The 24,387-nt window shown below is 34.4% G+C and overlaps 1 protein-coding gene across 1 annotated transcript in view; it reads left to right on the top strand.

Moving 5' to 3' along the window:
• Window positions 1-24,387, top strand: part of LOC150083873 (uncharacterized) — a 54,119-nt gene that overhangs the window by 16,509 nt on the left and 13,223 nt on the right. The window contains exons 4-11 of the mRNA XM_090375492.1: window positions 1,442-2,411; window positions 3,435-3,483; window positions 6,312-6,426; window positions 11,953-12,108; window positions 15,321-15,428; window positions 16,072-16,221; window positions 19,748-19,858; window positions 20,635-20,836. Coding sequence (XP_090231618.1) covers window positions 1,442-2,411; window positions 3,435-3,483; window positions 6,312-6,426; window positions 11,953-12,108; window positions 15,321-15,428; window positions 16,072-16,221; window positions 19,748-19,858; window positions 20,635-20,836 — 1,861 coding nt within the window. The remainder of the gene's footprint in view (window positions 1-1,441; window positions 2,412-3,434; window positions 3,484-6,311; window positions 6,427-11,952; window positions 12,109-15,320; window positions 15,429-16,071; window positions 16,222-19,747; window positions 19,859-20,634; window positions 20,837-24,387) is intronic.

The following is a 24,387-nucleotide window of genomic DNA, read 5'->3' as shown; positions in this document are numbered from 1 at the left end:
CAGTTAATAGAGTCCATGTAGTACCTTAAGGCATCGTAATTTCCTTTTCTGAAATTAAAACCCATTCCTTTGCCTTTTACTACTGCTACCTCTCTCATCATCATCATCATCATCCACCGTAGAACTCCGTGATCACTTCCTGCTACTGGTTCCTCTACTGTCAGCCCTGTTATATCACCTGATTCGTGGGTGATGATGAGGTCTAGGATATTCTTTTCTCTAGTACTTTCCCTGACATGTTGATACAAATAACAGTCATCTAGTTGATTTAAAAATTTTGTTCCCTATGTTGAGTTTCCTTCCCATTTACTCCAATCAATTAGAGGCAAATTGAAATCACCCATAATAAGACATTGACGCTTACTTGCCCATTCCATTTGCATGTAGAGGCTTTTGTCATAATCTTCACAATCACCTGGTCTGTAGATTACTCTTACTCACATTATACCTTTGTTTCCAACTATCTCACACCATACAGGTTCTATACTAGCATGTGAAACGTGTGAATCCGGGAAAGCTATCGTCACACTCATGCTGCTTCTGATAAGAAGCATTACCCCACCACCCCTTCTATCTACCCTATCCTTCCTAAATACATTATACAAGCTGTACTGAAACTCATCATCCCCAATTTCTGGCTGGCACCACGTCTCTGTAAGCCCTATTATGTCCGCATTACTTGTTTTAACCAGCAGTTCGAATTTGCTCATTTTATTGACGACACTTCTAACATTACTATATAAACAATTAAGACTTACTGTTCTTGTATGTTTAGCTACCCTAACACAACCCTTGAAGTTTTTTAGGCTCTCTTCCCTGGCATTAGCTACCCGCTCACTTCAAACGTTTCTGCCCCCAGAACATCTAGATAATATGTCCAGTTGGGGTAACAGATAAGAACTCTTGAGGTATGTGCAAGAGTTACTTTGATTTATGTATTATTCAATAAAGTTTACTCTTTTGACAAGAATCAAGATTCTTGTCATATGCAGTCCTCAAAAAAAAAAATTTTTTTTTTGAAGTGGTTCATTTGGATGATTCTTGGTTGCCTGGGCCAGGCTTTGCTAATAGAGTCTCAATTCATTAGCCAGAATATCTTCTTATTCTTATTTCATCATCAGAGGAATGCCCAAAATTTTCTATCTGATGCAGTGTTTCCATACTGCATCAGATGCAAAACCAATAAAATGTCTTATACTCTTTTTTGGTGAGCAGAATAACCGTTATTGTGTTAAAATCATTTCTTGTGTGAATAATTTTTGCAAATGATAGCATAAATTGTAACAATGCTTTCCTCTTTTGTGAAAAAATCTCAATAGAGGAAGGCATTGTATTTTGGTCATTATACTTCTAACGTTATGTAATATCTATATCTTTAATTTTATAATTTTGAAATTTAGAAATTTTATTATTATTTTATTATTTTTTTTCTTTTTTACAGTTCATGACTGGTGTTCAAGAGGAATTTTCTATTTGTGTGCTAAAGTGGTTGCTAGATCATTGTTCCACACCACCTGCTGAAACAAGTCATTATCTATTACACTGTGGACTTCAAGTAATTTTAAGAAAATTAAGTCAATCTATATCAAACCAGTTGGGTGTGAGCATTGTACCATCTCCAGAGGAGAGAGCAGAAAGCTCTCCGGTTTCAGCCAATAGTTTACCGATAGCCGATAAATCAGACCTAACAGAAATTATTTTGGAAAGTAAAAAGAATTTTGATTCTCCTGAGCCTATAGATGATTCGCTGGCTTCAGTGTTTCAACAGACTGTTGCACTGTTATGTAAGACATGGGAAAATATTCCTACTGAAGAAATGCAGGTTGGACTGCAGTGTGAGAGCATTATGGATATTTTTCTTAGTGGACTTCTGACCATGTGTGATCTTGTACTTTATAATCCTGACTTTTCTTCTCTTGATTTTTCACCACCTAGCATAGTTTTGAATCCAAAACAAAACAGATTAACTAAACAAAAATTGTACTCTCCAAAAGCTCAAGATAAGTTATATTTTTGTACTGATAATATGCCTCTTTCTGAAAATGCTGTAATTCTCAAAAAACTTGAAAGCTTTGAAAATTTTATTGTTGCTACTGAACAGATGATTGTTTCCAATACTGGACAGTCATTTTTTCAGTGCCATTTTAATAAATCTAGTTATGTTCAGGAAGACATAAGCTACTTGACATTTCTCGTCATGAATGGTGTAAAGAAACTCTTTTACATTTGTAAGAAAGGAACTTCAGACAAAAATAACATAGTTACGAGTATTTCAGAAAAACTGAATAAAATTTGGCAGATGTTCATGATTTTGTATCAGCCAAAATGTTCCCACAATGAAGAAAGTGTTAATGAAAATTTATTGAAGATGTTGGTTTCAGTGGTTGATCAGAAAAGAAAGGGCTACAAAGGTAATGTTTTTTTGTTTATTGATTTATTTTTAAAATTTTATCTAGTTTTATTAACTGTCATTAGAGAATTGAAATTATTCTAGCATATGACTAGATTAATTTCAAGATTAATTAATATGAAAAAATTCAAGATTCTTCAAGTTTTGCACCAGGAATAATTTTTCTAGTTTCAGTTAAATGCATCATCGCATATTGCTGAAGTTATTATTTTTTTACCCATGATGATGCTCTGGAACAAGTGCATTTGTTGAGGTTCCAACAAATAGCTACCAGAGCCACTACCTTGTGACCAATTGACCTCATGATGTCTTTATAGAATCAGAATAGGCTCATTGGGCTGTAATGATGAAAGTAGCTTTATTAACCCATTCTTTAGTGTGTTTTCAGTATGCCTGCCATCTCCATAGCCGAGTGGTCAGGAGTGGAAATTCAGAAGCACACGCTTTTTCAGTAGCGTTTAAGGTTTGATCAGGGTTCAAGCCCCTGACTGCTAAATATGGTTGATCTGCCAACCCACACAACCCACACACAACCCACAATGGACCATAATCTACCACATTGTGGTAGATTATGGTCCATTTCCCTCAACGTGAATCGTTGAGGAGACTTTCATCCTGCAGTGGATTGATAATGGCTGCAGTTTACCTTTTTTTTTTTTTTTTTTTTTTTTCCTATGCCTGCCATCTTGAACAAGATTTTTTAGGCAATGTGGAAATTGTAAAAACTGTAAAACTGTGTACATAAATGCTTTAAAATATTAATTTTATCATTTCAACTTTATAGCTGAACATTAAAATGAAGTCATTGTCAAAAATAAAATCAAAATCAAAAAAAGTTTAGCTAAATATGCATGATTAGCATATGTACAGATTATGAAAGTCATATCTGCAGTTAGGCACAACTTCATCACAACTTAAAGAATAATCCACTAATTAATTTCTATACTTACATAACTTTTTAATAAGCTTGTTATGTATTTATGTAAATGATTTTTCTGTAAAAAATATTTGAATTTATTTTCAGATGTCATTGAATATTTCCTTGAGAATGCAGTTCTTCTTAATAAAGAGTGGTAAGGAATAGTTCATTAAATTTTGAATAGCAAGTTTTAATGGTTTTAGCATTAGTAGAGGCATATGATGCAAGAAAGCAAACTTATTTAGCATCAGCCAAAAAAAAAAAAAAAAAAACGCTCCCATTTCACCCCTCTGTTCGTTCCAGATACCTGTCCAGCTCAACCTTAAATTTATTTAAGCTATCAACTTCCACAACAAAGGATGGAAGTCTGTTCTGCCAACCAATTACCCACTGGCCAAAGGCAAACTTCTACACATCTATCCTACATCTGTCTTTCCTCAATTTGAATTTATGCCCTCTCAGGTGATTATTCTGAGCAAGAGGAAGAATTCCATCAGTATTGAGCATGCTCAAACCATTCAAGGCTTTATACACCTCAATCAGATCACCTCGCAGGTGCCTAGTCTCTAGACACTGTAATTTCAAAACTTAAGCCTTTCTTCGTAAGAGCAACCCTTGGTTCCATTCACTAATCTTGTTGCATTTCTCTGTACTCTACATCCTTCTTAAAATGAGGCCTCCAGACTTGTATACAGTACTCAAGGTGTGGCCTGACCATTTTATACAAGGGGATAATCACCTCCTTATTCCTGCTAGAAAAATTCCTGTATATCATTGACAAGACACCATGAGCTACTCTTGCAGACCGTCTGCACTGCTCAGAAAACTTCATATCTGCCTGCACAATTACCCACAGGTCCTTTTTTTTCTCTACCACTGTCAGTGTAGTACCACAGAGTTGATACGTTACTCTGGGGTTGCTTCTTCCCATATGTAATACTTTACATTTGTCAATGTTAAACTTCATTTGCCACCTCTCAGCCCATCTGCTCAACTTTTCTAGATCCTGTTGCAGCAGTGTACTGTCATTAGTGTCCATAAGTCAGGTTGATTGTCATAAGAATATTTAGTATTGAAATTAGCACTTCTTAAGCATATGCAAAAGCATATTTGTCTGATTTTTTTTTTTTTTTATCCGAAAAGTTCATAAAATGAAAGTGGCATTGGGTAATTATCCCTCCACTTGGTGATGTCACCCTGGCTTCTTGCACATCTATGTTTCTTAATAAATGAGTAATAAAAAAAAATTCTCATTCACATTTGAATCACTTGCTTATTTGTATTAAGTAATTTTTATTTCAATTATTACATTTTAATTAATTTTCATTCTGCATTTTAATTAAAATTATGTTAATTTGTGATATATATGTATATATCTCCATATTTAGTATTTTATTGTTAATTTAATTATATTAACTTTATTCAGGTACCAAATCAATCCTGAAAGTATGGCCCACATGTTATGAAACACTGTATTGGGCATAAAAGCTAAGTTTGATCCCAAACTTAACTTTCATGCCCAATTGCAGTCCATGCATTGAATTTTAATCAGCTGCAATGGATTGCAATGAACCATCTGCTTCATGTCAGAGATCGGGAAATGTCACTCAAATATATTTACAGGATGATTCACCCTGTAAATATATTCATCCAGTACTGTTGTATGCCTTAGGAGTTTGGGCTTTTGCTGCCCTGACAACCCTATGAATGCTTTTTGCAGATGAGAATTTTCTTCTGAAATCGCTAAACTTCAAGCACCAGCTGCCACCTCAAGTCAGAGCTAAAGAGTTGGCAGAGAACCTGCAATATAACAGGCTTCACTATAAGATCTATGCAGAATGACTGTACACAGTAAAGATGATGACAGGCCATATTAACTCCTGAAACGTCTTGGATTTATGCCACTGGAGGATCCCTCTTCACACCCTAAAGGTCTCGCCATTCCTTAGGTCAAATCTGGATTGTGTCCATATTGCAGACAGATTCCTGCCTACTCAAATGCTTCAGGCAGCACAAGGCCTGGATGCCGATCTGAAACACTTTGTGGAGGATAGCAAATATAGGAGGGCTATCCTTGCAGGAATTGTGATTTTTCCATAATTGTGCCGTGTTCAAACCTCTTACTGAAAAGTGAGAAAATCTAGAACGTCATATTTGTAAAACCTCTAGCTGTATAACTGTGATGGGATATTGTTTGTATATATTATTGTAACTATACAATAAAGATTTTACTAGTATAATTAATATTTATTATTTAATGACCACATGATGAAATTTTGGCTAAACTTTTCTCTTGTTTCAATGGTTGAATTTAAATATTAATTCAGGATCTACTGTTTGGTCCTTCCCTGTTTTGCAATATCTTATGGAACTATTAAACATCATAAATTGGAATTATGTGATATTCAGTTATTATTAACCATATAGTGCAAGGAAGCCTGAGGCTTATGCTGCACTGCCTGAAAAAGAAAATATTCAAGTTATCCCTGAGAGAGAGAGAGAGAGAGAAGTAGAAAGGAATCACCAAGAAAGAGAAAAATGATGATATCCAGCTCAGGACCCTGGGTGTGCCAAGCCCATACTTACCAGATGTGAGCCCCTGAGTTTATAGCTATATAAAGAGTAATCAGAAAGTAAGGCTGTAGCTTTTTATGTATTATGCAGATTTTAATTTTTTTTTGTAGCAACACCATTGCTACAAAGTGTGATTCCAGGGACCCACATTTTTTTTGTCTCCCCCTTATATTGTAAATAAACACTATAATAAAGTTATCTTTTTGTGCCTTTATATTGTATATACAGTTATTCTTTTATTTCTTTCTGGTATTCTATTAAAATTTTATGTAGTTCCCTTTTTTTATGTTGTTTTTTAGTATTTCATTTATGTGTAATGGAGATTTTTTAAATTTTTACAAAGTACTGTTTTTTTTTTTTTTTTTTTTTTTTTACTTGATGTTACATTTATTGAAGTTTTCTTTTCAGCATAGTATCATGTTTAGCTAGACACATTGTGCTTTTAGCTACAAAGGCCAATATAGAATTACTTCTACATGTCATAATGAAAGAACAGCTGCTTCATAAACCAGAACTTATTCAGGTGGGATCTTTTTGCCTCCATTTCTTTTTTTACTTTTAATATGACTAACTTAACAACTTTCTCCCAAACACTATACTCTCTTACCTTAAAAATTGTAAAATGGAAGGGGAAGAGTCAAATTATTTGCTTTTTATTTACTTTCATTTTGATTTAGTTGATTAATTTCATTATTTTTTTTCATTATTTCATTATTATTACTTTAATTAATTTCTGTTTATACCTGGTACTATAGCCAGAAGAGTGTACAACTTCAATGTAATTGTTTTATTGCAGGTGATATATGCTACAGTGAACAGTAGGCAGTGTATTTTTTGTGCAGCATGACCATGTCCAGAACAACAACCAGTCCTTAACCCTTTTAATACTCACACATATATATATATATATATATATATATATATATATACAGTAAACCCCTGCTATTTGCGGGGGTTACGTTCCTGAGAAATGCCGCGAATACTGAGTTATGGCTCCCATAGTAATAAAGGGGTTCCGTTCCAAAGTATGAAATATATAAGAAAAACTAGTCTAAAACTTTGTCTATGTATGTATTATATGTACCTTCATAATATGACTATGTACATAGACAGCACATAGTGAAATGCAAGCATAAGGCATCGAAATGAAAATAAGAAACAATTTAGTATTAAATATAATATTTATTAGAAATTTCAAACAAATCTTTCAATCCAGCGATTTTGCTACAGCTAAAAAACTTATCCCGCTAGTGCTATCACCAGTTTCGCTAAAGTGTTGATAAAGGTGTTTTGCCTTTTCACGAATGAAGAGTGAACTTAAGGGAATTTTATTTCGAGTTCGGTCTTCTATCCACAGATTTAAAGCTTTTTCCATTTTTTCTAATTTAACATCATGAGTTACAGAGCAAATTTTTTAAGCAATTAGTGCGTTTTCACAGACACTACGGCGGATTTTTTCTTCCGATTTCTTGATTGATCGTACCATTGACTTATTGATTTTATAATGTTTTGCCACTGACGAGACACTTTCACCATTAGAAATTTTGTCTAATAACTGAATTTTACTCGCTAATGTCATCACCTTTGATCTTTTCACAATTCCCTTGTTATTCGTAGCCATATTTTTGTAGGGGTTAGAAAAGAATTTGTCCACAATAAAGTCACTTTATACCGTTAATACACTTGAAAAAGTCTGTTTACACTAACACACTGCAAAACGGTAGATTTTTCACTTTTGTAAGCAAAACGGTAGATTTTTCACTTTTGTAAGCATATCAATTTATAAATTTATAAATTTATTCAATTTATAAGCATATAAATTAAAAGCAAATGACGAAACCTTCCATGACAAGCGCATAGCACATAACTGAACAAGGATTAGCGAGAAACATCCACACTCGCGATTTTGTCGCCCCTCTCCCCCACCCACTGAGTGCTGTTTTGACCGGGAAAGATGATTTTAGCCACGCCCATGTTTTTTTATGGCGGAAAATGTTCACGGCGATTTAAAATTCACATTTTTGTGGATTATATATGTAGATCTGCATTTTTCAGGTCACTCCAAGCAATGTGTTCCTTTAATGTACAAATTATCTTGAACTTTTTTTTCTACTGGGTGCTGCTTTCTCTTATTAGTATTAGTATTAGTATTAGTAACGGCCGTATGGTGCAAGAAAGCCTATGGCTTATGCTGCACCAGCCAAAAAAAAAAAAAAAAAAAATCCGAACAAAACAATGATATAAACAAAAATTAAATAAATAAATAAATAATAATAATTAACAAATAAATAAAAATAATAAAATGAAATAAAAAATAAATAAAAAGGAAATTAATCCTATCATCCTATGCGCTTCCCTTACCCGAAAGTACTATCCAGATGACCTTTGAATTTCCCCAAACTGTCGGCCTCTACCACCCATGAAGGCAACTTATTCCAATAATTTATAACTCGCTGGCTAAAATAAAACTTCCTGCAGTCCAATCTAAACATTTCCCCCCGTAACTTGAATTTATCTGTGTTTCCAACTAATTGTAGATACGAGGACCAGTACGAAAGTAATGCCTCCTAATTTTTTGCTTTCAAATGTGGTGCTGTAGATCATTTTGCGTGTCACTGAGTGGTCAGTAGAAGTCTCTGGTTTCACCATACTGAGTGGTGCTGTGATTGGCCTCGTGTGTGCAGCACATGGATAGCTCAAAATGGTGAATGGGCAAAGAGTAGTAATTGAATTTCTTACCAAGGAAGAAGTGGCACCTATCGAAATCCATACACATCTCAAAAATGTTTATGATGACAATACTGTAGATATGAGTACAGTTAGACGTTGCGTAAGACAATTTAAGAATGGCGAAAGTGACGTTGTTGACAAGCCCCGAAGCGGCCGGCTAGTAACATCAGTGACTACAGACAACAAGAGTGGATCGATGTGCTGATTAAAGAGGACCGCCGCATCACAACACGAATTGTGCGATGCAGTAGGTATAGGGAAACCTGCTGTGATAACCATCGTAAAGGAACTAGGCTACAACAAGGTTTGTGCCGGTGGGTCCTGAAAATGCTGACACATGAGCACAAAGAAGACCCTAAAGTCATCTGTATGGAACTTCTTCAGCATTACGAGAGTGAAGGAGTGGTTTATCTTTCGCATGATCACAGTGATAAAACCTGGGTCCACCATTATGATCCTGAAATGAGACAGTCGATGGAGTGGTACCATCAAAAGACAGCCTTCTGTTGGTAAAGTCATAGTGACAGTGTTTAGGGACAAAGATGGGGTCTTTCTTATGTACTTCTTGGAGCATTGCACCACAATCAACTCAGATCGATATGTGGAAACATTGAAAAAGTTGAAAGCTCGCATCAGTAGAGTTCGACCAGACAAAAATCTTAATGAAGTTCTTTTTCTTCATGACAACACACGACCCCATACCAGTCTGCACATGATGGAGGCCATTGTAAAATTGGAGTGCACTGTTCTTCCTCACTCATATCTCATAGCCTGTATCTTGCACCTACTGACTGTCACCTTTTTGGCCTGCTGAAGGATGCTCTCTATGAAACCCATTTTTCAGATGACAACCAGTTCAAGCACAGTGTTTGTGAAGTCCTCCAGAGCAAGAGTAAAGACTTTTATAGGATTGGAATACAGCGTCTAAGTCAGAGATGGTGAAAGTGCATAAAAAATGATGGTGACTTTGTAGAAAAATAACAGTGTGTTATTAATAATTAAGGATTAATTGATGTAAAAGGCATAGCTGTAGGAATTAAATTTTCTGAGGAAAATAATAGGAGGCATTACTTTCGTACCGCTCCTCGTAGTTTATAACAGGCAGCATAAAAATGGCTTTAAAAATTGGAGATCGCACCTGTTGGCTTGTGCCATCCGATTTGGGTTTACAAAAACCTAAATTTTGGTTGTGAATAAAATAATACATAAATAGATGTAGAGGATCTTGTATCAGAAAAGTAACAACAGATTTTATTTACATAGTTTTTATGAATTTTTTTAACAATTTAATTGCAAAATTAAAAAAAAATTCTGATTTGATTTTTTACAGTAATTTTATCCTAGTGCTTTGTAATAAAATCAAAATAAAAACATAAATAAGGAATAAAATTTCAAAATTCTATGAAAAAAGTCACTAAAGAAAGAGCCTACCTCTAGGAAAATTCATTGCAAGAGGTCAACTGCTGCAAGAGTTGATATTAACTGATCTAGAAATTATCACTGATATAACTTAGCAACAAGTCACTGATATTTTTTCTCATTATGCATCACAGTATATTTCCATTGTTGATTTGGAATGTGTATAAAGTTTTTTCTGTGTTCATTAAAGAATTTTTAAAAGATTTATAAAAAATTCAACTTATAAAACTTATATGAAGCTTTGCTTGAATGTTTCTTTTGTAAGGTAAGGAAGAAATTTCAAGAAAAATTCTTTGAAGTAGACTGGTTGCCTGGAAAAAAATTGAGAAATCAGAGGATTCCAATAAAGATTCTGTGGCTAGACACACACATAGACATATTGGCTGTTATTTGTTGAATTTGGTAAATCTGGATGATTTAACCGGAATAATTCGGATATTAGATATTGGTAGAGTAATGCCCCACCATTATGAGGGTGTAAGCAGATAATTTGTTTGTCAAAGGCTAAGCTAATATGACTTTAATATCAATTTCATCAGTTTTGGACTTAAAGATTGTAGGCCATATTTGTGCCAGGCATATTCCTGCTCCTCAACTTTCTCAGGAATAATAGTCATCAATCCTTTGTAACTAAAGTAAGCACTAAATATAATTTTCATTACAAACTGATAAGTTTTATAATAATTGTGATAAAATATACCCAGCTGAATATCTAATGTTTTCTAATAATATTTTCTAGTAACGTTTTCTAATGATGAAATATAGTAGTAGTAGTAGTAGTAGTAGTGGCACTTGATGCAAGAAAGCAGTGTAGGAGCTTATGCAGCATCAGCCAAAAAAAAAAAAAAAAAAATCACACCATACCCTCCAATTGCCTGTCCAGTTCCTCCTTAAATTTATTTAACCTATCAACTTCCACAACGACAGATGGAAGTTTGTTCCAGCAATTAACAACCCGCTGGCTAAAGGCAAATTTCCGCACATCTATTCTACATCTATCCTTTCTTAATTTGAACTTATGTCCCCGTAGGTTCGTATTCTGAACAAGTGGGAGGATCCCATCAGAATTCAGCGTGCTCAACCCATTCAAGGCCTTATAGACCTCAATCAGATCACCGCGCAGGTGCCTAGTCTCCAGCCACTGCAATTTGCAGAACTTAAGCCTCTCTTGGTAAGAGGATCCCTTCATTCCCCTCACCAATCGTGTTGCTCTTCTCTGTACACGCTCAAGCAAATCTACATCCTTCCTAAAATGAGGCCTCCAGACCTGTACGCAGTACTCAAGACGTGGCCTGACCATTGCCTTATACAGAGGGACAATCACCTCCTTTTCCCTGCTAGCAAAATTCCTATATATCATTGACAAAACCCCATGACCTGCCCTAGCAGCCTGTCTACATTGCTCAGAAAACTTCATATCTGACTGCACAATTACTCCCAGGTCTTTTTCATTTTCTACCACCTTAAGTGTAGTACCACACAGTTGGTACGTTTCTCTGGGGTTACTTCTACCCATATGCAGTACTTTGCATTTGTCAAGGTTAAACTTCAGTTGCCACTTCTTAGCCCATCTGCCCAAATTATCTAGATCCTGTTGCAGTAGCACACTGCCATTACTGTCATTAACAACCCTGCCAACCTTCGTGTCATCTGCAAACTTTGACATTAAGCCTGATATACCTTCATCAATATCATCAATATGCAGTGATTCAATTGGGCATTGAGTCTTCTCTGTGTCTACCTGTATACTTTCAGCATGCTTACTTGAGGCTTAAATTGAGATTTTATTTGTTGACAAACAACAGTAATCAACAAGTATGTTTTGTTTTGATTTGTTTTGTGTTTGTGTATGAGTATGTGTGTGTGTCTAAATTTATGTATTTTTAAAATCCTATTTCAGATTTTGTCTACAGCTTACCAGACAATCTGTACAGGAGAAAAACAGCAAATATTGAAAATATATCTTGATAATTATGGACTGGCAGAATTTCTAAAGCTTCCTACTTTTTATTCTTCTGTTACAGCTTTATTGAATCAATCTGTACATGGTGCCGAGGTTAGAATTCTTTTAAATTATCTAACTTATTATGTTTTTTGATAATTCTATAATAATGTTTTTTTGTGAATAATCTTTACTCTTTTTCTTTCTTTTTGTAATTCAGTGTGATTATAATTATTATAATTAATATTATATATTATCTTCGCTAACAAAAGATATATCATGAATGATGTGTTACTATCCTGAACAAGGTAAATGTTGGAAGTGCTCACAGAATGGTAAGATGCACACTTGATATAGATGTAAGAAAAGAAAGGAAAAAATGGACTCAAGTAAATAATACGAAGGTCTTTGAGAACTGCTGAGAACTACACAGTGAAGAATGGAACGAATTATATTGGGAATCAGACTGTTAGATAAGAAGAGAAACACATGAATTAGGCAGCAAACTCAAGTAAAGGACATTCTTATCAAAACTAAAGAACTGAAATGGTCTTTGGCAGGACATATAACTCGAAGACATGATGACAGATGGACTAAAAAATAACAGAATGGTACCCAAGAGGAGCTAGAAGAAAACCTGGAAGACAACGACGGAGATGGACAGTGAAATTCATGAGTTTATGGGTAGTAAATGGATGGCCATTGCACAAAACAGAAGGAACTGGAAAGTTGCTGGAAAGGCCTTCATCCTGCAGTGGATTGATTGAAAATAGCTGATGATGATGATGACATAGCCATAAACAGGACAAGATGACAATGTTCTTATCCATAAAATTTTGGAAGAAGGTTTGATAACATCAGCAGTTTAGGAACATTGGGATTGACAAAAAAATATTTTTTTTTGTACTTGAGTGAGAGAGAGAAAGAGAGAAAGAAACAGTAATATATAAGGGAACATGCATCCTTCATGGCAGTTATGTATGTGGAAACCCCAAGCCTACAGACCATTTATGGACTGCCACATGAATGACACATGCACAACGTGGGCTTTTCTGTTGCATTCAGCTTGTGTCACCTCTTTTTATAATTTTTAACCCTTGTTGATGTGCATGATGTTACACTAGTATTGGTTGATGGGGTATAATAAGTTCACTTTTAATTAAAAGGTTATAATGTGGGCCATGTTCATCATTTGTTATTAATTTTCTTTGCCTGTTGAACCATATATTATATTTTATGGCTATTTAACCGTATACTATATTTTACGAAGAGTTCATATTTTTACTCGAGCAAAACAGTTTTGAATTTATAAAAAAAAGTTTGCTTGGCAATTTAAGTTGTTCCTTTAGTGACGTGTTGCAGGTAAATTGAATTACATTATGGAGAATTGAAGCATTTTATGCAGCATAGAGTCAAAAGTTTATTTTATTTCTTGTTAGGAGTAATTACAGATGTGCTTCAGATGTTCCATCGTACTTTTTTGTACAGCTTCATCAGTGACTGTAAAGACAGTAAAACAAGGATGGTTAGAGATTGCATTACTTATATAATAATAACTTTTACTAATTTTAAGTAATACTAAAAACATGCATTTAAAAATAAAGGAAAGAACAAAAATTTTTTCTAATAACATTTAAAAAATTTTCTAAAAACATTAAAATTATTTTAAGGAAACTAACTTACCTGGGATGTTGTCTCTTTGTTCTGATATGTGTATGATTTGATGATATTTGCCAATAACATCAAATCTCACATGTGCATATTCAGAACAAAGGGCTTCTTAGTTTTTACAACCTATATAGATATATATATATATACAAAGTGTGGCCATAAAGTTCCTGGATGCGTGCAATAAAAAGAACACAAAGTGAGATCTCAAAAATGGTTTTATTTTTATTCAGAGTAATCACCACCTGATTAATGCACTTATGTTATTACACTGTTTTAAAATTTTCTGAAAAGAGTCAGCAAAGGTGTCTAAAGAAATGATGTTCAGTTTGGTGGTTATGTTTTTCTTTATGTCCTCAACATCCTGAAATCTCTTTCCTTTGAGGGCAGTTTTCACCTTGGGGAAGAGGAAGAAGTTCGCTGGTGCTGGATCAAGAAAGTTGGGTGGTTGGTTGGTTGGTCTGTACAATGCCTTATTTCATCAGAAATATCTTCGCAACAAGTGTGGAATGGACAGGGACATTTTCATGCAAAAAAAGAACCAGCTACCTTCCTCTTAAAATTGTGACCTCACCTGGGAAATGCACTTCAGTAGTCCTTGAAGCGCCTGTATGTAGAATGCAGTACTGATTCTCCCCTCCTTTCAGGTACAAATTCTTTGTGAGCCACATCTTGTTTGTAGAAAAACTTGATCAGCATCATCTTGATCCTGGACTTCTGTAAACAAAACGTTTTCTGCCTTGGTGATGATTTTGAAATCCACTGCATACTCTGACGCTTTGTGTCTGGGTCATACTGAAAAACCCAACACTCATCTCCATTGACAATACAGTTGAAGAAATCAGAATTGTCTTGACAAGTCTGGATGAAATCTTTGTATGATAACACTCTTTGTTGCTTCTGCTTCTTTGTGAGGCTTTTTCTGAATCTTCATGCAGAATTTGACAAATCTCCTTATTCATATCTAACTCATTCACATTATTCTGAGGGTCGAATGAATGACAATCTCTTGCAACAACTTCCCAAACATTTGCAGCTCTGTCCTCATTTTGAGAGATTTATGGACACCTACTTATTGGGTCATCATGAGCATCTTCATATGTCTTTGAACCACTTATACCATTCAGACACTGGTATGACTTAATGTTCCACCACTATAGTTTTTAACATTTCATATGTTTCTGCACAGATTTTCCCAGTTTTAAAGCAAAATTTGATATTCCTTCATTGCAATATTTTTCTTGAAAAATAAAAAAAAATAAAAGAAGAAAATATACAAATAAATGAACAAAAAAAAAATAAAATAAATAACCTAAAGTCTTAGCAGTCTAAAAAGAAAGAAGAAAAAATACACACAAAAAAAAGTTTCCCCTCCAAAGTCTTTCCCAATATTTTCGTGCTCAGTGCACTATATTTAACATGTTGTTAAACCAAAAGAATATGACTGATAAAAATGTGCAGAAATATATAAGGAAACTTGTATAGAAGCATAATTGTATTTATTTGTTTTGTAGTAATGATTTTATCTATTTGCATTATTCTTAAATTAAAACTTTCTAATTTTCTAACAAAATTATATATTTTTTAATTTTTATTAATTGTTAGTTGAAATTGCAACCCACTAAGTGAATTTTATGCTGTAATTTTATTATTTTTAGATTGAAAACCAAGTTTTGTGTGTTTGCCTACAGTCAGCTGAAGAGACTGTCTCTAAAATTGTTTATCAAGCAGTAGAAAATAGTGGACAGATTTCCATTATTGTACAGGTTAGTTTCTGTTTTTCTACTAAATGCATAAAAAAAAAAAAAAACTTTCATTAACCAGAAATTGAAAGTAAGATTTTATTCTGCTATGTTGGCTGAGGAGCACATTCTTATGCAGAAAATGATTCTTTATAATTTTTTGAATTTTATTATTGTTTTATTATTTAAATATGAACCAAGAATAATGAAAAAAATTCCTTTCAATAAAGGAGTAGGTGCTTTCCATGTTTGCAGATTAAGACAATTATTAAACTAGCTACATGAACATATTGATACCTAGTGCCTTTTTCTAATTTGAGACATGACCTTTAAATAAGACCTTTGAAGTTTTACTCTTGTCTAGATTCAAATGAATTCAGGTAAATTCTAGTTTGACATTTTGAAATTTTCCTGAATAATAGAATGTATGAAATTTCTTTTCATTTTGAGCAAAAATGTGACGAACTCTTAAGGACTTGTGCTTATACATATTATGTGTGTTCATTAACAAACATATTAAACTGTGCTCACCTAGCATATGCTTAAACTATGCTGGGTTAATTTATATGTATTTTAATCCTGATTTTAATATGTATTTTAATTTTAATTATTGTGCTGGATATGCTTGTTATATGGATTCATTTTTAATACATATCATTGCTATTAGATGTTGCAGGTTATTTCTTCAGCGTGTACTTTTCAGAAAAATGCATCTTCTCCATCATTATTAGTAGAAACTTTGGTTCAGTGCTTAAACAAAGACTTTAAATCAATACAGGCCCAAAATATGGTTTCCTTTATTCAAAATCTGCTTCAGGTAAATGTTGCAATTCTGTTTCTGTTTTATTACAAAATTCAGTTAATAATTTTAATACGTAAGGTCTGATTTGTCATAATAAAATTGTAATAGTTTTGTAACAAATAAGTTGTAATAGTTATATATTTTATGATGTTTTATGCTTACATTCTGTGAATGTTAATGTACTCCCTTTTTTTTTATCTGTTTGGATATATATGCAATTCTTAACAGATTTTCATATAAAACACTATTTTTTAAAAAATAATATATTAGTTTTTTTTTTGTTTTTTTTAATGAACTGGAGTCATAATCATGGTAAAGGCATAAGAATATCTGGAAGAGTTGTAGATATGACAAAAATTTTACTGATGTCTAGATTCACATAATTTTTTTCTATATCTGTCTATATGTTTATACCTATTTGCACTATATACCTAATTCAACAAAAAAGTTAATTAAAAATGAAAAGAGTGCATTTGGTTGAAGCATTGTTATTAATTTTTACTAACAAGTAGCAGCCATAACATTGTAAAATATGTATCCAAGGAAATTTCAGTGGGCAAAGGAGGGGATTTCAATTTTAAGGTGAGGAGACAGTTGGTTTAGGATCTTATGCTCTGTCAGCTGAGATGGTATTTTTAGTCACTGGATATGAATGCTCTGCTAAAAATGTTTAAACAAATTATCCTGGAAGATACAAATGTATTTATTCCATTGGTAAAGCATCTTTCACAAAAGGAGGATATTACAGTGGATAACACGAGAGTTAATAGATCTTATATAGCTAAAGAAGGAAGGAAGGAAGGCATGGGATTGTTACACATTACCATGTGACACTGCCACATATGAGAATTATAAGCAGATATGTGACAGTGCTACAGATCAGATAAGAAAGGCAAAAGTTGAGTATAGAAATCACTGACAAAAACTGAAAAGAACTATGAACCTTTTCCTCATGTGTTGACGCAAAAAAGAAGGCTGTAAATCATGTAGGTCCCTCTAGGTCTAAAATGGTGAAATCGTGGACAATCCAGTTACATATAAGTTGAACAGGTATTTTTTCATATCATTTTACAGTTGAAAGTACATTTGATTGAGAGGACATACAACTATCAGAAAAACTATTGACATTGAAAGAGCGTAAGGCTCTTGGGGTAGATGGGGTGCACTCAATTATTATTAAATAATGCTACAAGGAGTGCATAATACCATTAGGATTGCTTTGGACATCATCACTGGGATGATAATTTCTTCAGACTGGAGAAGCACAGATATCTCACCCATTTCATAAGGACCCAGTTGAAAATGGGTCTATAGACCAGTGAGTTTGACTTCTGTAGTGGGTAAGATAATAGAATCAGTGATTAAGGATTGATAAGAATGATGTCCTAAGGGGGATCACAATATTTCTTTGTGAAGACAGTCTTATGTGACAAATCTACTTAATTGTTATGATGAAGTTATAAAGTATTTAGAGGCTGGTTGTTGTTGTTGTTATTTGTTTTTTAGGAGCAATAGCAACTAAGGCCATATCGCTCCATTAGAGGCTGGAAACAATTTTTTATATTGTATATAATTTTTAATAAAGCACTTAATTCCACCATGAGAGGCTATTGTATAAACTGGAGTGTGCTGGGATCATTGGGAAGGTCCTCAGTTGGATCAGGGGTGGATAAATGAAAGGTGATGGGTGGTAATTAATGGATATTCTTTAGAGTGGACTAGTGTAGTGAGCTGAATCCTCTCAGGATTCAGTGTTGGCTCCTCTTGTTTATGATTTTTCTCAATGATATTGGTTAAACTGCCAAAGTTTGCTGACAATTTAAAAGTATGTTGGATTGTTAACAGTTGAGACTAGGCTATGCTGCTCCAAAATTACTTAGATTGATTACACCTATGGCTTGAAAGCTAGCAAATGAATTTTAATCCCACTAATTTTGCATTTGAGGAAAAGAAATCTGGAAATGACATACCGAGTAGGGTATGTGGAATTAAAGGTGGTATGAGAATGGTTTGGGGGAGGGGTTAGGATACAAGCAGATATGAAATTTTCTTTGCAGTGTATGCTGATGGCTAGGAAGGCTTAGGATATCCTATCAGTGATCAAAGGATCTTACCAACAGGGAGAAAGGTGTTATTATTCCTCTTTATAAAACAATGGTAAAACCTCATCTGAAATATTGTATTCAGATCAGGACGTCAAAACTATAATACCTAAAAAAGAAGACATAGGACTTCAGGGAATGAATGTACAGACAGCTGCCAAATCAGCATCTGATTGTATTGGCTCTTCCTTTAGTGTACTATTCTCATTTAGTGATTATAAATCTGTCATAAAGGGATAGTGTATTGAAAAATGGTGATAGAGCTGATATATTTAAGTGAGCAATGAGTTTTATGGATTTAAACCAATCCTTAAATCTTGGAAAACCAGCTTACAAGATGACAGACATGAAGAAGTTGTACTAGCCAGGTTAAGGATAGGCTGCACTCACTTAACACGCTTCTACCTACTTCTTCTTCTGATCCACCACAGTGTTCAAATTGTAAGACCCAGCTTACTTATGATATATCAAACATATCCTTGTAGTGTGCTTTATATGATGAAACATGACAAGCAACATTTTTGTTGGTCTATAATAAATACTACCCACTCCACGATCCATCTTTTAGCTGATATCTGGAAGTGGCAAGAATTTTCTCCTTTCTAAAACATAAATTGTGCTACATGTAAACTACTATGTGTAATCTAATGCCTAAATAATTTCTCTAATAGTAGAAAATCTTGCTCATCAGTGTAAAATAGGTGCATTATAGTCTGTGTAGCTCCTGTGTCATAAAATCTTCACAACAACAGAGACATAGGTCTTCTGGAAGGAGTCCAAAGATGGGAAACTAGACTGTCTTAGAGAGCAAAAGATTGTGCCTATGAGGAACACTTTAGATACGGGCTGCAGAGCCAGAGATTAGACATGTCACGGGTGACCTGATAGAGGTGATTAAGATCCTTAACAGAGTAAGCAGATTGAATGAGGGAGGTATTTTCACATTGTTAGGGAAACAATTATAAGGGTACACAGATATAAAATTTTGGGAAGCAATAGAAGATTAGATCTTATGAAGTTCCCCTTTGGGCAATGCATTGTTGACCATTGGAATAAATTGTTCCCAAAGGTGGAATTGGATTGTTACTTTTTTAGAAATGAGCAAATTGTGATTGACGAAAGATTTATTTAATTTTTTTTTGACTAATACAGAATAGATTTGCTTCCTTGCATCATTTAGCCTGATTAATACTAATAGCAAGTCAATAAATAGGATTTAAAAGTTAAAGCAAATGGCAGTAAATAGAAACATATGTATTTTTCTAATTTATTATAATGTATTATAGTTTTGATGTTAAAATATATTTCATTTGAAATATTTCATTGAAATATACTTTTAAATAATAATTTCAAAGTTTTGTTAAGTTTGAGATTTTTTGTCCATTGCTCTATTTCTTACATATGAAGTCATTATGTTAATAGCATTATTACTGTTACAGGTAAATGGTGACACAAAGCTTATTTCATTAAATGAACTGATTTCCAACTGTGTATTACCCTATCTCTCATCATCATCTGGACAACTGAAAGTATCTTTACAGTTATTAGAGGTAAGAATGCAAATAAATGAGCTAACAAAAACAAAATTAACTTAATAGTTTTCTTTGAGATTGTTTAAGGATAATATAAAATATTCTATTCTTAACTCAGAATATTTATTTCTATTTAATAAATAATATAAAATTTCAAAACACCTAAGTGTTGCACATGAGTTTCCATTGTTATATTTTTCAATTGTAGTTATTTATTCAAAAAGGATTCTTAAGGCTGCTGAAAGAAAAGTTTGCTAAATAAAGATTTTTTCCCTTTTTGATAATCAGTCCAGCTGATTATAAAAAAGATAATTAAACTCAATATTTAAAATTGATTGGATTGTAACTTTTTTGTATGTATTATCACACACAATGCACACATACATGTGCACGCGCGCGCACACACACACACACACACACACACACACACACACACACACACACACACACACACACACACACACACACACACACACACACACACACACACAGAATGAATAAAGAAAAAGAGTTTTACATAGAATTTCAGTCTTCTTCAAGCAGGACTGAGTGTCTCAGGGCAGAAGATGCAGGATTTTCTTGGAACTGTCCGTTTTTTTTTTTAATTACATGATAGACAAGCTTCAATGCACATTTATTAAACATGATTCATTGATAACTAATGGTGCTAATCAAAAGAAGCCAACTCTGAGAATATCATATGAAATTTGAGTTACTTCAATGAAATGTAATAAAGTGTATCAGTGATTCAACTAATATTGTTTAATTTAATTTTTTTTATTTTTATCTCACAGCACTGTTGTCAAATGACATGTTGCAATCCTGCATTGAAAACATGGATGCAATCGATTAGTATGGCCCCTTTGCTCCTGTGCCTGTGTCATTTAGTGGATCAGTTTCGAGCTGAATGCAGCGGGCTTCGGAAAAGTTCAGTTGTTTCTATTTTAGGCCTCCTAGCACGGATGCATAAGGAATTGGGAATACAGTTCCTAAATGGTAATATACTAATTTTGTATTTTTTATAATTATACATTAGTATTGTCAAAATAAATATAGCTATTTTTTCTTAACCAAGTTTTGAAGAAATTTGTAAATAGTTTGGTTAATAGATAAGTTATAAATTAATAAGACTCAGCTGAAAAAGAAAATGTTGTTGCCCACTGTGTTACTGAAATTATTAGAATATCAACAGAAAGACAATATTGATTTACAGATCAAATTTTAATGTGGTCTAAGATATCTCCTTTTGCCATTAAAACAACAGATAGTATCTGTGGAATAGATTTTGCTAATTGATGTGTTGATGAAAATATTTCTTCATTCTCATAGCAGAGGAAGTTCGAATTGGGCGAGTGATGTTTGTATCTCTGAATGAATTCTTACGTGCATTTCTGGTTCATCCCACAATGATTCTGTTGGGATCAGAGAAAGCCAGTCTGTTATTGTCACATTGTTCTCCCCAACACAAACTGTCATACGTCAAGCTCTGACAGGGGAATTGTCCTGTTGAAAAATGCTGGTTGTTTGCCAAAATTGTGTTGATATTGGAAGATCAGTGTTACTAAGGATGTCACAAAATTATTGAGCTATAAGAATCCAGAGAATTCTTTTGCAGTCTTACAGAGGATAGTTTTTTCAATTATAACATCATTGCATTCATTACTGTGGATTAACTTTCATAATGAAAGGTTTGTAAGCAGCATCAACATCTCATACCCTGTTGCTACAACTGCTTCAGTTCATTCTTAGGCTGTTTGAATAATTTTTTGGCATGTTGGGTCAGGTTTTTCTGAACAACATAATCATTTGGGGGGGTCTCTTGTTATGAAAATATGCAGTTTCTCTGGTCCATATCCACTTTTAACATGGCCAGCTGCTTTCCATTTGTATATAGTGTTCCAAACTGAGGTCTTCAGAATTTCAAGAAGTTTCAAATTCTGTCATATGGTAAATGTTATATGGCATCCCAGCATCTGTCCATTCTTCATTTACACCTCTGTGTTACTTCACTGCTCTCTGTAATATTTGCACTATCAGTTTTCATTAACTGTTGGTAGTGCAAATCCAGCTCATTATTAGTTTATTTGTTGATAATATAGTCCATGTCTTTATTGATATTGGGGAAATCACTTGTGTTCCTTTCATGAGCGATTTTCCTGCTGTTCTACAGACCCTGAAGAGTGATTTTTTTCCATTTGTTTTTTCAGGGAATTTCCCCACATTCACCATCCCCTCTCACTCCATCTATCATAGTTTTTCCTTAATCTCCCTTTGGGCTTCTTCTCAGCTTTTCCCTCCATCACATCCTTCATCAATCTCTCACCAGGTGGAATATGTCCAGTCCAGTTTCTCTTTTGCCTTCTGTTTATTTCAATAACCATGCCTCTGCTTCATAAAATACCACACTCCATGTGACATCATACTAATGTTTTCCTTAAATCAATACCTAACTCTCCCCCTCATTATATTCTTCTTTGCTTTTCAAAAGTTTTTTACCCATTGTTATTCTTAATTCATTACTGCTCTTTGCTTTTTCCACCATTAGGCTTCCCAAATGCCTATATTCGTTCACCTGTTTCTATTCTCTCCTCCTAGCCCTTTCAGGTAGCATAGTGAATACAAGCACTCTCCTCCCAATATCAGGTGGAAAAGTTTGCATACTGTTGATGATGCAAGGAATTTTTCTGGACTTTTTTTTCACAATCTGGCTGAGTTGGTTTCAGGTGTGAGGACTGCATAGTTTTTATCTCCCAGAAACTCAGGTTTCCCATACAGCAAACAAGCAAATTGATCACAGAACACTTAATTTGAAGACATAATATATACAGTGCAATATAGTCATAAGTCATTAATGCACCTAAAATTCTATAACAACCAACAGCTCTAATCCTATTTCAGTATTTAACTTACTTTCTCTTCCCATTTGTATAACTTTTGTTTTCTCAGCATTTATCCTCATTGCAATCCTGTCACAACTTTACTTTAACCTATTAACTAATTTCTACAATTCTTCCACAGAATCTGCCAACACCAGTGCCATATCGTCTGCAAATCTAACACTCTCACCTTTCTCCTCATCTTCACCCCATATAATTTTCCTTCATCAAATTTCTCCTTAACCATTTCTTGTACACATATACAGGGTGTCTCAAAAATACACGGCATAACTTCGGGAATGAGTTCCTCATATGTAGACAATAAAAATATTTTATATCAACATAGTTCCGGAAATGCTTGGTTCCCGAGTTATTAACCAGAATGTCTTATCTCCCACAGGTGATTTCCTTCATCACAAGATACTGACAGAATCTGGTGGTTTTCCATTCCGACCATGTACTCAAATCAGGAGTAAGTGGATATGCACTTTATGTATGGTTTGGCAGACGGCAATGCTCTGGAGGCTTGTCGTTTGTACCACAAAAGGTTTCCAGAACAAAGATGTCCAGACAGGAAAACATTTGAAGGTATCCATTGCCGCCTTTGTGAACATGGGACCTTTACACCTTGTGTTGCTGACAGAGGACAACCAAGATCTATGACTCCTGAAGTAGAGGAGAAGATTTTGGATGTTGTGCATGCCACTCCTGGAATCAGCACATGCAGAATAGCAATGCAACTGGCCGTTCAACGTTTGACTATTTGGAGAGTGTTTCAAGAACACCAACTGTATCCTTACCATCTGCAATGGGCACAGGCCTTGTCACCAGCAGATTATGCTGCACGAGTAATGACGGAATCCAAAACATTCACAATCAGCATGTATGGGCCGAGGGGAACCCACATGCAATTCTTCCGTCACATCACCAACAGCGGTTCAGCCTCAACATCTGGGCGGGTGTTTTTGGTGATAAGTTATTTGGGCCCCATGTACTTCCAAACAAACTCACAGGGCAGGTGTACAGAAACTTTCTGGAAAACAACATGCCTGATTTCTTGGACGACACGCCACTGATCATTCATCAACAAGCACACTTCATGCACGATGGCACTCCCGCACATTTCAGCCGCCTAGCCAGCAATTACCCAAATCGAAGGTTTCCTGGTCGGTGGATAGGTAGAGGTGGACCAACTGCCTGGCCTCTGCACTCATCTGATTTAAACCCACTAGATTTCTTCTTGCGGGGCCATTTAAAGTCATTGGTGTATTCGACTCCGGTAGCTGATGTGGAAACTCTCCACAATCGAATTGTGGCAGGTTGTGAGACAATACGAAAAATGCCAGGAATTTGACATCATCTTCGCGAGTCCATGAGACGTCGATGTGAGGCCTGTATTCAGGCAGAAGGTGGACATTTTGAACAATTACTGTAAGGTGATGTGAACAGTTAAGTGTCATAGACAGACCTTCAAAACTCTGAAACCAAGCATTTCCGGAACTATGTTGATATAAAATATTTTTATTGTCTACACATGAGGAACTCATTCCTGAAGTTATGCCGTGTATTTTTGAGATACCCTGTATAAATATGTCAGGGACAGACAGTACCCAAAAACATTTATGTCTGTCAAAAGCACATATTTGATTTAAATACATTGTTGTAATTGCC

This window comes from Mastigoproctus giganteus, chromosome 6 (assembly GCF_048544385.1).
Source record: "Mastigoproctus giganteus isolate SK-2022 chromosome 6, ASM4854438v1, whole genome shotgun sequence".
Classification (NCBI taxonomy): domain Eukaryota; kingdom Metazoa; phylum Arthropoda; class Arachnida; order Uropygi; family Thelyphonidae; genus Mastigoproctus; species Mastigoproctus giganteus.
This window is presented reverse-complemented; position numbering and strand designations above follow the sequence as displayed.